Genomic DNA, 14,274 nt, shown 5'->3' with positions numbered 1-14,274 from the left:
CATTATTCAAAACAAAAGTCTTTACAAAAAGAAAAAAAAATCCTTGACTAAGGTAATAAATGAACCACTTCCATGTCAGTGCAATTATAATTGCAAGAGGGGCAATCCCAGAGCCACAGACCCTAAACCCCAAAACTGCCCCAAATCAACAAAAATTTAAAATTCTGAATTTTGAGCTGGGGAGATAGCAGTCAGTAAAGGGCCTGCCCCACAGCCATGGAGTTCCGAGTTCAGTCCCCACACCCTTGTAGACAGCTGGGTGGCTTGGCTTTGTAATCCCAGGGATGGAAGGGCAGGGGCAGGAGGCTCCCTGGAGCTTACTGACCAGCCACCCTAACCTAATGGGTGAGTTCTAGGTGTCAGTGAGAAACCCTGTCTTCAAATGAGGTGGACAGCTTCTGATTAATGACACTAAGATTGACCTCTGGTCTCCACATGCATATACACACATGTGCACATGAGAACACACACACACACACACACGAGACAAAGAAAACCTCCAAACTAAGCTTCTTGCTGTAAAGAAGGATATGTAAAGAGAGTAGAAAGCTTACATCCAGGGAAGGGATTGATACCGTTTTTGATGGTACTCAGGAAAACTGCAACACAGTAGGCAGATGGACACCTAGAACCCTGAGAAAGCATTATTTCAGGTGTATCAGAGGGTGCTTCCCATGTGTGAGTCTGCATGGTCTGAGGAGAAGCTCCTCCATGTAGACAGTGCAGATGAATGCATTCTCCAGAAAGAACCCTGACCAGAAGAAAACAGAAAAAGCATGCTAATCTAAGCCAAGACAACAGTCTGCACTATAGGTGATGATCACGTCCCCTGCTCCTCAGGCTGCCTTCATGTATAATCTATCCCTGTAATTTGTATGTTGGATTTTTTTTTTTGTAGTTGTTTTGTTTTCATTTTGTTTGTGCTGGAAATTGAACCACGTGGGTGCTAAGCATGCTCTCTGCCAATGAGCTCTGCCCATCTCCTCCAGCTATTTTAAATTGTCAATATTGTTTTCTACAATTCATTATGCTATATAGTTCATATTTGCAGCATCTCCAATTCTAGGGATATAGGTGATATACAGGCATTTTCATTATGCTATATAGTGCATATTTGCATCATCTCCAATTCTAGGGCTATAGATGGTATACAGACATTTTCATTTTGTGCGTTCCATGAAAATCTGGTTTCATGAGGGTACATTGTCCCAACACTGATTTTTTTTTTAATTTTGTTTTTTGTTTTTTGAGACAGGGTTTCTTTGTGTAGCTTTGGAGCCTGTCCTGGAACTCACTCTGTAAACCAGGCTGGTTCAAACTCATAGAGATCCACCTGCCTCTGCCTTCCATGTGCTGAGATTAAAGGCATTCCCCACCACCACCACCTGACTCCAACATTGGTTTCGTGCTGATATGTTGAAACTTCCTCAACAAATGAAGAGATAGACTTTTTGTTCATCTGCATTTGTGAAAGATAAAAATTTCTCCGGATCTCGGCTCCTTGAGTGACCTATGGAGGGTTTTTGTTCGGGAGTTTTTATTTTGTTTTGTTTTGTTATCCTATCAAGAGTTAGATTGGGGACTGGAGAGACAGTTCAGACACTGAGAGCACTGACTGCTCTTTTAGAGGACATGGGTTTGATTGCAGTACCTCCATACAGCTCACAACCATCTGTAACTCCAGTTCCAGGGTATGTGACACCCTCTTCTAGCCTCTGGTACCAGGCGTGCACATGGTACACAGACATACATGCAAGCAAAAATACATATCCATGTAAAATAAAATTAGTTTTTCCTAAATTATGTTTTTAGAGTTTTAACATTTTAGATCTTTCAGTGTTTCAGCATTCAAGATTATGGAGTTCAGGATTTTGTCTTTCAATTTTATTGCCCAAACTCCTTTTATGTGTGATTTCTTTGGCTATGGGTACTTTTTTCATTAAATATAATTTTCTTTAAATGTGTTCTTACTCTGTAGCCTTGGCTGTCTTAAAACCATAGAGATCCACTTGCCTTTGTCTCTCAAGTGCTATGATTGAAGGCATCTGCCATCACACCAGGCCCCTAATGTACACCCTTAAATACATGTTTTGCCCTGTCCATTTGCAAAATTTAGTATGTCTTAGGGATGTAGAGGTGGCCAAGCAGTTAAGAGCACTGACTGCTCTTCCAAAGGACATGGATTCAAGTCTTAGCACACACATTGCAGCTCACAGTCATCTGTAACTCTAGTCCCAGGAGATCTGATACCCTCTTCTGACCTCCACCTGCACTAGGCATGCGGGTACACCAGGCACCGGGCACATACACAAGCACATAAAATAATAAAATGATTTTTTAACTGAATTTATCTTTTAGTATACTTTATTGTATTTTTCTCTATTTGCCCTGAGGTTTATCTGTTGAAGAACCATGAGCAGTTCCATTGTAGAATTTCCATGTCTAGGTCTGGATGATCTTATATCCCCTACGACTCTACCTTTATCCTCTGCATTTTTTGCAAACAGGAAGCTGCAATGAGAAACTCAGGTCAGGGCCAGTCCCTCTGACAGGATTATAGGACAGCATCATGAGGTTGGCAGTCACTCACACCTGGTGCCCATGTCAATATATGGGGTGCTGCTTAATGGTGACACGGAATGTTTTCTAAACTTTTTCTCCATATTTGCAGCATTTTTATAAACAATTCTCTCCCACCTCCACCTATTTCTGGTTATTCATGTCACTGACCAGTCTTCATTTACCATGAATTACATCTTTTCTGTCTTTGAAAATTATTATAAGTACGTGGATTTAAACATAACACATGCCTTTCCATTCCCTGCAGTCACTAGCATCACTGTGACACTGCCTTTGGAGCAGCTGAGTGTCCAGGCTACACTTCCTAGGAAGTGTGGAATTCAGTGACAGCGTGGAGACTGGGAGAGTGGGACTACCCTGATGCCAGTCCTTGTGACAGGAGAAAGCACCTCTCAGTGGAGCCTGTTGCTGCTGCCTCTCCCAGCTGCTTCTCTGTGATCCTCTTTCCTCCCCAGGTTTGGACGGAAGAATGTGTTGTTTTTGACCATGGCCATGCAGACTGGCTTCAGCTTCCTGCAGGTCTTCTCTGTGAACTACGAGATGTTTACTGTGCTCTTTATCCTTGTTGGCATGGGTCAGATCTCCAACTACGTGGCAGCATTTGTCCTGGGTATGGACATCAGGTTGGAGTTGAGTACTTGATCCTGTGTTTCACTTTACTGGAGACAAGTTGTGATGTCCCTCAGGGAAAACTGGCTGGAATTCCCTAGTAAATAAACCTAGCTTACCAGCTGAGAGATTGAGCCGGACAATGGTTCCTCCCTTCTGATTTCCAGCTCTCTTCTGGCCTCTGACTTGTGACCCTTTGGCCTTATTAGTACTTAAGCCATTAACTAGGGTTCCCATGGAGCATCCATTTTTAAGGATTTGCACAGCAAGGGCTTAGGTAGCTGAGGAACGAAGGAAGCACACCACAGGTGGATGGGCTGTGGTGGGCAGGTTCCCCAGGAAAGGGAGCCACTACAGAGCATTGGTGGCTATCAGTGTCTGCCAAGGAGAGTGAATGGCCCAGTTCAGGTTCTGGTCAGAGTTCATTCATCCTTGGAGGCTCTCTGACTCAGACAAGCCACCTTGTTCCCACTGGAAAGCTTCCAGTCTCCCTCCCCATTTGGAAGAGCCTTGCTTAACTAATCAGATCACTGGGTTCCTTTCAGTTGTATTGTGGAAAGGATTTTTCTTTTTCTTTTTTTTTTTCTTTTTGGTTTTTTGAGACAGGGTTTCCCTGTGTAGCTTTGCGCCTTTCCTGGAACTCACTTGGTAGCCCAGGCTGGCCTCGAACTCACAGAGATCCGCCTGGCTCTGCCTCCGGAGTGCTGGGATTAAAGGCATGTGTCACCACTGCCCAGCAGGATTATTATTTTCTTTTCACATCTGCTAGAACATTTTTTCCTCGAAGGATAATAGCATGTGTGACCTTACTTTTGGTGAATTCTTCCCCATGTAAGGACTGACAGGGGCCTAACACTGTTTAGCATGTGACTGAAGATGATGATGTTTTCATGAGAGCACTGTTGCCTGGGGACCTCAGAGGAACACCCCAGGAGCAAATCAAAGCAGACTTAGTTCAGATGCAGTCCCTCCCAGGGCCTCAGAACACAGCTAATTCTGGCTCCCTCCTTGTCTCTATGTTGAAAATGATACCACAGAAGATTCCTAAGGAAATAGCCCTAATTAATGATTAACTTGCCTCCTCCCTTGTTTTGAACAGGAACAGAAATCCTTTCCAAGTCAATCCGAATTATATTCGCCACCTTAGGAGTGTGCATATTTTATGCATTTGGCTTCATGGTACTGCCTCTGTTTGCATACTTCATCAGAGACTGGCGGATGTTACTGCTGGCACTTACTGTGCCAGGGGTGCTGTGTGGAGCTCTCTGGTGGTGAGTGTGGCCTAGCCCCTTGGGCTGCCTGCCCGTGGGGTGGCTTCCATCTCATGTCCAGTAGAGGGCAGCAATAGCCCCCAAACCCAAATTCTAGATCCCAAAAAAGGGTGGTGGAATTTATTTATAAATCATGTCACAAAGTCTCTCCATACTCAGAAAAAGCCTGCTTGTCCTGTGCCCTGTTCTAAGTTGAACTAACAATTTGCTGCAGGCAGATAGGGGCCAATCTAACCTTTGGGAAAGTCTCAGATCCCAGGACAAGACAGCAAGACCTGGGCTGTAGCTGCTTGATGCTGAGGCCCCAGGCCATGGGTGTGGGGAGGTACAGAGAGGAAGAGCTGCAAAAGTGAGCTTCCCTGAGTGGCTTTGCAGAGGAATGCAGGCTCCAGCCTCACCTCCAACAGAGGGGCATTAGGCAGGCAGAACATAGGCCATTCTAAGGCATGGAACCTGACAGAGGAACCAGGCAAGAATCACCCCTTACAATAGACTAGACTAAGGTGAGGTCCTCATCCATGTACATTGGCAAGCACCCTGGAGAACAGTGGGAGAGGAAGAAATAGTGAATGCATCATGGCTCCTGATTATGACAGAGGAGGGAGGGCTGCCTGGTCACAAGGATAAAGAGTAATCCGCTAAGACTCAACACACCAAGTCTCCAGCCTTGATAACCGTGCTGGTTTGTGTAAAGAGACTGGTGGGTCTGTTGACTAAGTCAGAGGTGGAATGAGGAAGAAATGATGTTAAGTGATCGCTGCAGAAGTTCCTGTGGATCTCAGGGACAGAGTAGAAAATAGCAGGGTCTGGGTGTGCCTAACGCTCAGCAGAAGCCAGGCATCAGCTGCCCATCTTGTGCTTGTCTCCTTAAAGCCCAGAAGGGCACCACTACTGCAGACAGGCAGGTACCAGCCAGAGTAGGGATCTCCTTGGGATGTACAGGATGCTTCAAGTTTTGCTCAGCAGAACTCATACCTCAAGTAGCTACTGGGCCATCTGTTTCTGGCTTATGAACACCTGACACTCCACACACCTAGCTCTGCATCTGAAGCCTCATTTCCCTTCTGTAGTTAAGCATGGCCAGCCCCTGGGAGAGCAAGTGAACAGGAGGCCTCACTAGATTACACTTGTGCTTCCAGGTTTATTCCTGAGTCTCCCCGATGGCTCGTCTCTCAAGGCCGAATTAAAGAGGCAGAGGTGATCATCCGCAGAGCGGCCAAAATCAATCGGATTGCTGCGCCTTCCACTATCTTTGATCCAGATGAGGTAAATACCTTGTGGAAGCTGATGGAGAGGCTCACACTGGTAATTTTAGGTCAGCAGAATACAGCACAGCTCACAGGAGCTCAGCCCTTACTCTACCCAAACCCCAGCCATCCCTAAGGCAAGGTCTGTTAAAATGCAGAAGTTACAGGAATGAAGAGATGATTCCATCTGTAAAGTGTTTACCACACAAGCAGGAGGACCTCAGTTCAGATCCCAACAACAACCAAAAGGCCAGGCATGGCAGTGTGCCTGTAATCCCAGCACTGGGGAAGCAGGGACAGAGGATCATGGGGGCTTAGCAGGGTTAGCTGGTCCAGCCAGCTAACCAGTCAGTGAGAGATCCTGTCTCAAGTAGAAGGTAGAAAAGTGATTGAAGATGACACTAGGTCAACCTCTAGCCTACATAACACACGCACGCACATTCCTGTGGTGCATACACATATACATCCATGTTCATGTATACACACAAACCTCAGAGGCTGAGGAATGGGTTCCAACTACCTAATTCTCTCCCATGGGTTTTCCCCCCATGCTTTCTTTACTTCTTTCCAAGTATCATGTTCTTTTTCTTCCTTTTTTTTTTTTAAAGGAGTCATACTATGTAACCTTAGATGGTTTAGAAATGTCTGTGTAGACCAGGATGGCCTCAGACTCACAAAGATCTGTCTCTGCCTCCCAAGTTTTGCAAATAAAGGGACATGGCACCATGCCTGGCCTAGTTATTACTTTAACGGTAGAGACCCTTCATGGGAATAGGCTTTCATCAGCTTGACCATCTTTGGCAGTCACTGTTTCTTAGGCACCAGGGACTGCCACCTGAAGATCCCTGGAGCACTGGTACATTTGCACTCCCCTGTGCTCTGTGTCTTTTCACTCAGTTGTTCCCATCATCCTAGAGCAAGGTTCCTTCTGACGGCCACCTCTCCCCTGTTTTTAGGTACTCTGAGTAATTCCTTGGTTTTGCATGGTTCCTGGTTCTTGCTTCCTGTTCCTTTCCTGCCTTCTGCAGTAGCAGGAAGGTCTTCTCAGATTCATGAGGTTCGACACTACAGATGTCTGCAGACATAGATCTTGGGTTTGTCTCTGGTTTTAAAAGACAAGGAATTAGCTGAAGGACAGCCACTGCAGCCATGCTGAGTATGAGCAGCAGGCATGTTTGAGATGCTCTGTGCTTACCAGGAGGACTTGGGGCTTATGAGAGAGGAAGCAGTTATAAGCAGCTGAGAAGCTGTTGGCCACCAACAGCCCTGCTGGCGTCTCCCTAAGTGGTGGCCTGGCAGCAGCAGTCTCTGAGCATGCTCTAGAAGGGCTCTGAAGCACAGAAATCAGGGCTGGAATGTGACTGAGGGCATTTGAAGTGAGGTGGCTTTGGTGACATTTAAGTAAGGGGTCAGCCTGGGTAAACCCTTCAGCCTCATTGGCATCACTGATGAAATCAGGCAGTTTTGGGATTTCTCTGAGTCTCAGGTTGACCTTTAGCTGAACTACTGTGTGGGTAAAAACAAGCTCCCAAGCTGGGTTAACTAAGAAAGCAACATTGGTGAGTTTAGACATGTGGCTTAGTGATGGCTTTGGCTCTGTGGAATCTCAAAGGAAGTTACTCTGGGTGAAGGGCGGGTCAGTTTTCCTGTTTTCAATTTGAATATTTTTCTCCTGGAAATAGACCAATAACAACACAGTATGAGGACTCAAAACATTCATTCCACTTAAATATCAGTTTAACAAAATTACACAACTTTTTTTTTTCTGGCCAAGAGGGCAGGGAGTCAGCCTTGCATAGGAGACCTCAAAGGCTTCCCTGAGGGTGGCAGTGAGGATGGGCAGGGTGATGCAATGAGGTGGCAGTCACCTTGGGCCTCTACAATTGCTGGATTCCTCTCTTTATCCCTCAAGGTCCTTCATTGCCTTTGTCATTGACTAAGGCTGCAGGGGCCTCAGACAGCTCCCTGGAGTCACTGTACTGCTGCTTTTCAAGGAAGAACCTTAACATGCTCCCTAACTCTTGAGAAGTAGATAGTGAAAATGATGGGTTCCAGGTCTCCAACTTTTTCTCCTTCCTATACCATTAACTCTATTATTCCTGCAGTTAGAAGACCTAAATTCCAAGACACTTCAGTCACACCACATTTATGATCTGATCCGAACCCGGAATATCAGGATCCTCACCATCATGTCCATAATCCTGTGGTGCGTAAGTGAGACCTGCCTGAGCCTTACCTACTCTGAGGACTCTTTGCTATAGACATGCCTCAGACCCAAGCTGAAAACCTGTCATCACGTGATGCAAGGGTGGTTCCTTGTGATGGATGGCAGCCTCAAGGACATGACAGTTCTTATGGAATGGAAACCCAGGAAAGGAGAGATGGTCATGGAGGCTAGGGATCCCACAAGGGAATCCCACAGGTCCTTGCTTAGTTGTCCTGTCCCTTGTCCCCTCCCTCAGGAGATTATCTGTGGAAATTAGCCAAGAAGAGACTGACAGCACCGCTACTGTGCTCATGGAGACAGAGGAGCTCCCCCACAGTGGGCTACATTGTCTATCATTTGCACACACACCCTGTACACCCCTTCCCCAATCCTGGCTGTTTCCTCTCCAAAGCGTTCTCTGTTGATGACCCACACTCTCTGGCTGGGGCAGTTGGGGGTTTGAAGAAGGATCTCAGTGAAGATACTTTATCCTTTAGGTTCTAGAGGCTGCTAAGAGCTTTCGGGAAACATGAATGTGGGCTATGGCCCTTCTGGGATGTTCATAGACTGTCCTAAAGTCAAGGCCATGGCCTGTATGTCTCCTCCAGGTTTCTTCTGACAGGGTGTTACAGTTATCTAGAAGGATTCTCTGAGTGCCTGTATAGCTTTGCCAGATACTTGGGATATCAGAGGTCCTTGAATCTACTGGATAAGTGGTGATAGGATGGTGAGGAGGGTAGACTTTACCTCAGAGTCCTTACTAATGGACTCAGCCAGCTTTGGAGCAGTAAGGTAGTTTGCTTCCTAGTTTGGGGTAGCGTTGGTCTGTGATTCACCCATTTCCACGGAATTGTCCAGGATGCCTCAAAGGCAGTGGGCCACTCCTGTATCTGCCTCAAGACACCTCAAGCATGGAGACTGTACCTCAGACTTCCAACCTGAGACATATCACCTACTCTGAATCACCCACATTCTAATAATCATGCTCTGAAGTTTCCTGGGGCTTGTGAGCCTTCTCTCTTCCTTCACCATGCCAGCTGTGTTTTCAACCTGTACATGAGTCAAAGAAAGTCTGGTGCCAGAGTGCAGCTCATCAACAGAGAAACCTATTGGGACCAGAGCCAGGCATGATGAGAGTCAGTGAGGCCTCACTACTGGGAGCTCCCTGTTCCAGACACAGGAGGGTTGCTGTCAGCCTCTTCCTGGCTGATTCCATGTTGTCTGCTGAGGGTCCTTCTCCAAATGTTTGAGCTATATTTTGCTCTAATCCTCTGCTTCACTCACACCTTACCCAGATCATTACTCATTCTCTAGCTCCTCTTACATTTGCTATATTTGAAGACACACACAGGGCAGGGTATTGGCTTTTTGCAAATGCTTCAGAGTAGGACTTTAATGTTGAAATACAGGTTGGAACTTTTCCCCTAGTGAAGTCCATGTGAATCAAGTAAGCTCTTTTGCTGAGACACTTTCTGAAATGTTCTGAAGGTGCATCAGCAAATGATTTACCTTGGGAAAGTTAACTTTTGTGCTGGGAAGTAAGGGACAGGGCGAAATCTACTACTGCCCTCCCAGTCCTGTATCAAGAACAGTTCAGAACTTCTGGAGATAAATGTTTTTCAAGGTGTGTGGGTCTGGAGAGATGGGTGCCACTTCTCCAGCTCTCTTCTGTACCCTGTTGCAGGCTGACCATATCAGTGGGCTATTTCGGACTTTCTCTTGACACTCCTAACTTGCATGGGAACATCTATGTGAACAGCTTCCTTTTGGCGGCTGTGGAAGTCCCAGCCTATGTGTTGGCCTGGTTGCTGCTGCAGCACTTGCCTCGGAGATATTCCATCTCTGGTGCCCTCTTCCTGGGAGGCGGCGTCCTTCTCTTCATGCAGCTGGTGCCCTCAGGTATGGACGCTGTTTATTTGCAGACCTGGATCTTCTGTGTGCCACTTGCCTTGAACCAGGCTGTTACAAAGAGAATACTGTCAGGCCCATCACATCTGGGCTGGATGTGTGCATTCCTGTCTTAAAAGTCAAGACATGACATCTCAAAACAAAACAAAACAAAACAAAAATGTGTTCTTCATGACCTGGGCTTTGTGCAGTATGAAGAAAGCATTGGGCTGCTGGTTAATTAAGCCCTAGACCCAAGTTAATATGTTCATACCTATCTTCCTCTCTTGAATTAGAAAAAGTCATCACACTAGGTCTGTTCTATTTATTTATTCAAGCAATACCTGGAGTGGGTCTGATGAAGTCTCTTTCTAGTAGAGAAGAAACAAGTTAATAAATCTTTATTACTCTTCAGATGTTGTTACCTTCTGTGAATAGAAAGAAAGGAAATTGGAGCTCAGTCATGGTAGCATCCTGAACATGACATATTCAGCAGAATTTAAATGATGTAACAGAACACCATAAGAAAGTCAGAGGTGGCTCACACCTGTAATTCCAGCACTTGGGAGGTGGATGCAGGAGAATGAGATGTTCAAGCTCATAAGCCATGGTGTTTTCCTCCAATAGAAAAATATAGAAACTGACCAACTCTGTCTACCCCAAATCAGGGAGAAAGTGACTTCATTTTAGGCTAAAAGGGAAGAGAACTCCTCCAGGGCGGCCTTTACACTGGTCTTTCTTACCTTTGCTATCTTTCCTTTATCTCTCCAGGATTGTTTTATTTGTCTACTGCCCTGGTGATGATGGGCAAGTTTGGAATCACCTCAGCCTATTCCATGGTCTATGTGTACACAGCTGAGCTGTACCCCACTGTGGTCAGAAACATGGGTGTGGGGGTCAGCTCCACAGCATCTCGCCTTGGCAGCATTCTGTCTCCCTACTTTGTCTACCTTGGTAAGTATCATAGTGCACTGGAGCAATGGATGGAACAGAAGCTCTGAGTAGCTTTAATGTGAGTTGGACATACATGCCTGTAGTTAGCAGGAGGCATCCGTTATTGGGATCCTGGTTGGAAGAGGTCCTTTCTAAGCATAATATGGAGAAGGCACCCATTCCAAATGGAAAATAACTCACAGACCATCTAGATGGGGATGAGAAAGTGTGGGAGGGTCTATTTCAGTCTCCCAGACCCTCGATCACAAACTACAATTTCTTCATCCTAAGAAATTCTTTAGGGAGCCAGTATACTTTGCTAGAGGAATTTCTTCTTGGAGTTAGGAACATAAGGAGAAACCTGTCCATTCAAGAGGTCTGAATGAGGGGCTGACGGTTGCCATAACTTAGAACACTTTTGGGGGGGACCTGACCCCACGTTTTTTCCCAGGGTACTCTTGAGGAGTGAGGAATAAGAGATTTAGATAGAAATGTAGAAGGGGGAGAGACGGAAATATAGGATAGCCTCAGGAAGGCCTGGATCCTTATCCACTGGCCCCTCCTGTCTCTTCTAAAGGGCTTTTTAAAGAGATGCCAAGGGGTGGAACAAAGGACACCCCCCCCAGCACAACCAAGTGCAGACCCTTCCAAACACCTGGTAACCACACACATGGACAGTCCATCCCCCTATGCAGCCCTGCTGTGTAAAGCAAGCTCAGATCTCACTAGGAAATCGCTGTGGGTTCCCACACACTTCATTTATTCAGTGTATATGGAGGTCAGAGGACAATTTAGAGGAGTCACTTCTTTCTTTGCAACATGTGGATCCTGGGAATTGAACTCAGGCTGCCAGGTTTAGCAGCAAGTACTTTTACAAGCTGAGCCCCCATTTTACTTTTCAAGACAGGGGCTCACTAAGTTGTATGAGCTGGGCTTGAACTTGCTCTGTAGCCCCAGCAGCCCTTGAACCTTTGCTCCTCTTGCCTCAGCCCCACCCCACCCTCACCCCCCACCACCCGGTAAGTGGCATAGAGGCCTTCATTGACACTCATGACAGGGTGTTTATGCCCTGTAAAGATCTGCCTTTTGACACTTTATATAGCAGGACTCCCTCCTGGAAGCTCCTCCTCCTCTGCATGTCCCTAGCTCTGGAGAGGACCTGCCAGTGTCCTGAGAGTAGTGGGTACTCTGAAAGCTTGGTACATGGCTAATGGGCTGCAGCACCTTGTCTGAACTGAATGCACATCACACTGTGACACTCTGCAGAGGTGGAAAGTTGCTTTGTCCTGGGCAAGTACCTTGTGTTCGTTGGGAACCCTGTGGCTTGGTGACTCTGCTCCCCTATACATCTCCCTTGTCCATTGTGGACACTGCTGGATCTCTGGGCACATCTGTGCCAGATCTGGGTTCTGACACCCTCTAGATGCCAGACTTCACTCTAGCAGCCCAGGCTTTGGGAAACACTGAGACCAACAGGAAGGCAAGCCCTATATAGACTCCTGAAAGATTAAAGGACCAGAATAAGACCAAGTCTCACTGTAACCTGGATCCTCTGCTCGACCACAGGTGCCTATGACCGCTTCCTGCCTTACATCCTCATGGGAAGTCTGACTATCCTGACAGCTATCCTCACCTTGTTCTTCCCAGAGAGCTTTGGTGTCCCTCTCCCAGACACCATTGACCAGATGCTAAGGATCAAAGGGTAAGAGACCTTCCTTCTAACATTATGGATGCATTGGGTCTGCTCCTTAAAGTAGTGCTCCCTGGCCAGTGTCTCACAATAACTGGACTACGTTAACCACGGTGCTATAACGGCAATGGCCTGATCCTGTGAACAGGTGTTCATGTACATGCCCATGAAAGCAGCGACTCTATTTAGTGCAGAGATACAGGAAACCTCAGAATCTGCCATGTCTTTTTGTTTTTCTTTCACTTTGTTTTTCTCCAGACCTGGCTCCTTTGTTTTGAGACTGATAGGTATCTTTATAAGATTTGTAAGTAACGTTTGTTTTGCTTGTTTTAATAGAATAAAACAATGGCAAACCCAAAACCAAACAAGGATGCTAAAAGATGGTGAGGAAAGCCCAACAGTCCTAAAAAGCACAGCCTTATAACACCTCTCCAGAAGGTGAAAAACGAAACAGACCACCTGCATATTGTTGAAACGCTGTCAATGACTGAGAGCTTTTCTGTTCTGTTGACCTTGTGTCTAATGTGCTCTGTCCTGGATGGGTGAATCTGTCCTGGAGAGCCAAGCACAGACAGCTTGCAAATCCCATTCCAGTGGTGGCCTTGGCCCTTCCAAAGAAGGTAATGAGTCTCTTGAGCCAGTGGGACTTGGAAGACTTGCAAAACACCTGCTAGACTCGCTTTGCTGTCTTAGAAGACTGAGAAGGCTGCACAGATAGAACTGCAGGTCTGTTCCCCTCCTCTCCCTAACTGACAGACTCACAGGAAAAGGAGTAGACGTCTCTCAGTGGCAGTGCTCTTGGCTAGGATGCACAGGGCCCTGAGTTCCATAGGAAGGACCAGATGGAAACAAACAAAACTTCAGAAATAAAGGATTCCATGGGAGTTTGATTTCTCATCTTTTCTAAGTTACAAGAATCCTTACTGTGGTACATAACGTCAGCAGTGTATGGATTGTGACTGCTCAGCCCCACGGCCTGGTGGTGTGTGTGTGTGTGTGTGTGTGTGTGTGTGTGTGTGTGTGTGTGTGTGCTCAGAGTCCTGGACTTGTCCAGGCCGTGAGAAATCCACTGTGGAGGCCAAGGCTTGTGTTCCTCTGCTGTGTAAAGCAGAATCCCTGGCTACCCCAGACACTTCCCTGTCTCTTGAAGGGAATGTGTGGGTGACAGAGTGTCCCTTCCTCTCTCAGCACTGTCATGGGGGTTGTTTTGCTTGTCATCTACTGTCATATCGCGTGTAATTCACCCTTCAGCAGAGACTCGGGAACAGTGTTTCCCAGCCCTGAGTCACCCTGGCTGGTGTTCAGCTGCCACCATGGAAGCCTTAGCCACTGTCACTGCTCTGAGTGCCCAAAACAACAACACTATGCTTGTTCCTTTTACAATGTATAATCATGGGGAAAATTACAAGAAAGAAACGTAAACTGAGTTCCAGTCTCTCGGAGTTGCTGGCTGCAGTCATGTAACATCAGCAGGTGTTTTGTGTTCAGTGTGATTGTCTCCTCTTCTGATTATGTTGCCATGGTACTCCTAAAGCACACGCTTCCCCTACTTTAAAAAAGAATGTATTTTGTAGAAACTACTGAAGTGCCTTGGGCAATGAGATGGTTTTAATAAACAATGATTTTTTTTAAATAATAGCAACTGACTACAATCTTTATTCCTAGTATTTGATGGACCCTTGCCACACCAGCATGCAATTCTTCTGTAGCTAACTGTAGCAGTTGTTTGAGGTTAAGAATTAACTAGTCCTGTATAGTAGGCATCTACCCCATATTGACCACGAATTGTACCAGCCTGGTGCACTTAGCCTGGTCTCCCCAAAAACATCCTGATCTTGGAGCTTCTGTACA

General features: G+C 46.3%; 1 protein-coding gene across 2 annotated transcripts in view; it reads left to right on the top strand.

Moving 5' to 3' along the window:
- The window catches only part of LOC118589244 (solute carrier family 22 member 5), a 29,437-nt gene extending 15,376 nt beyond the window's left edge, over window positions 1-14,061 (top strand). Inside the window, exons 3-10 of one of the 2 annotated variants that reach the window (XM_036196371.1) lie at window positions 3,036-3,190; window positions 4,289-4,460; window positions 5,600-5,726; window positions 7,813-7,913; window positions 9,598-9,812; window positions 10,572-10,754; window positions 12,300-12,435; window positions 12,760-14,061. In XM_036196371.1, the coding sequence (XP_036052264.1) occupies window positions 3,036-3,190; window positions 4,289-4,460; window positions 5,600-5,726; window positions 7,813-7,913; window positions 9,598-9,812; window positions 10,572-10,754; window positions 12,300-12,435; window positions 12,760-12,847 (1,177 nt within the window). In that variant the 3' untranslated portion in view covers window positions 12,848-14,061. The remainder of the gene's footprint in view (window positions 1-3,035; window positions 3,191-4,288; window positions 4,461-5,599; window positions 5,727-7,812; window positions 7,914-9,597; window positions 9,813-10,571; window positions 10,755-12,299; window positions 12,436-12,759) is intronic. The other variant, XM_036196372.1, reaches the window with a different exon arrangement.
- The last annotated feature ends 213 nt before the right edge of the window (window positions 14,062-14,274 follow it).

Source organism: Onychomys torridus, chromosome 8 (assembly GCF_903995425.1).
Source record: "Onychomys torridus chromosome 8, mOncTor1.1, whole genome shotgun sequence".
Classification (NCBI taxonomy): Eukaryota; Metazoa; Chordata; class Mammalia; order Rodentia; family Cricetidae; genus Onychomys; species Onychomys torridus.
The sequence above is the reverse complement of the archived record's forward strand: the minus strand, read 5'-3'. Positions and strand labels throughout refer to the sequence as shown.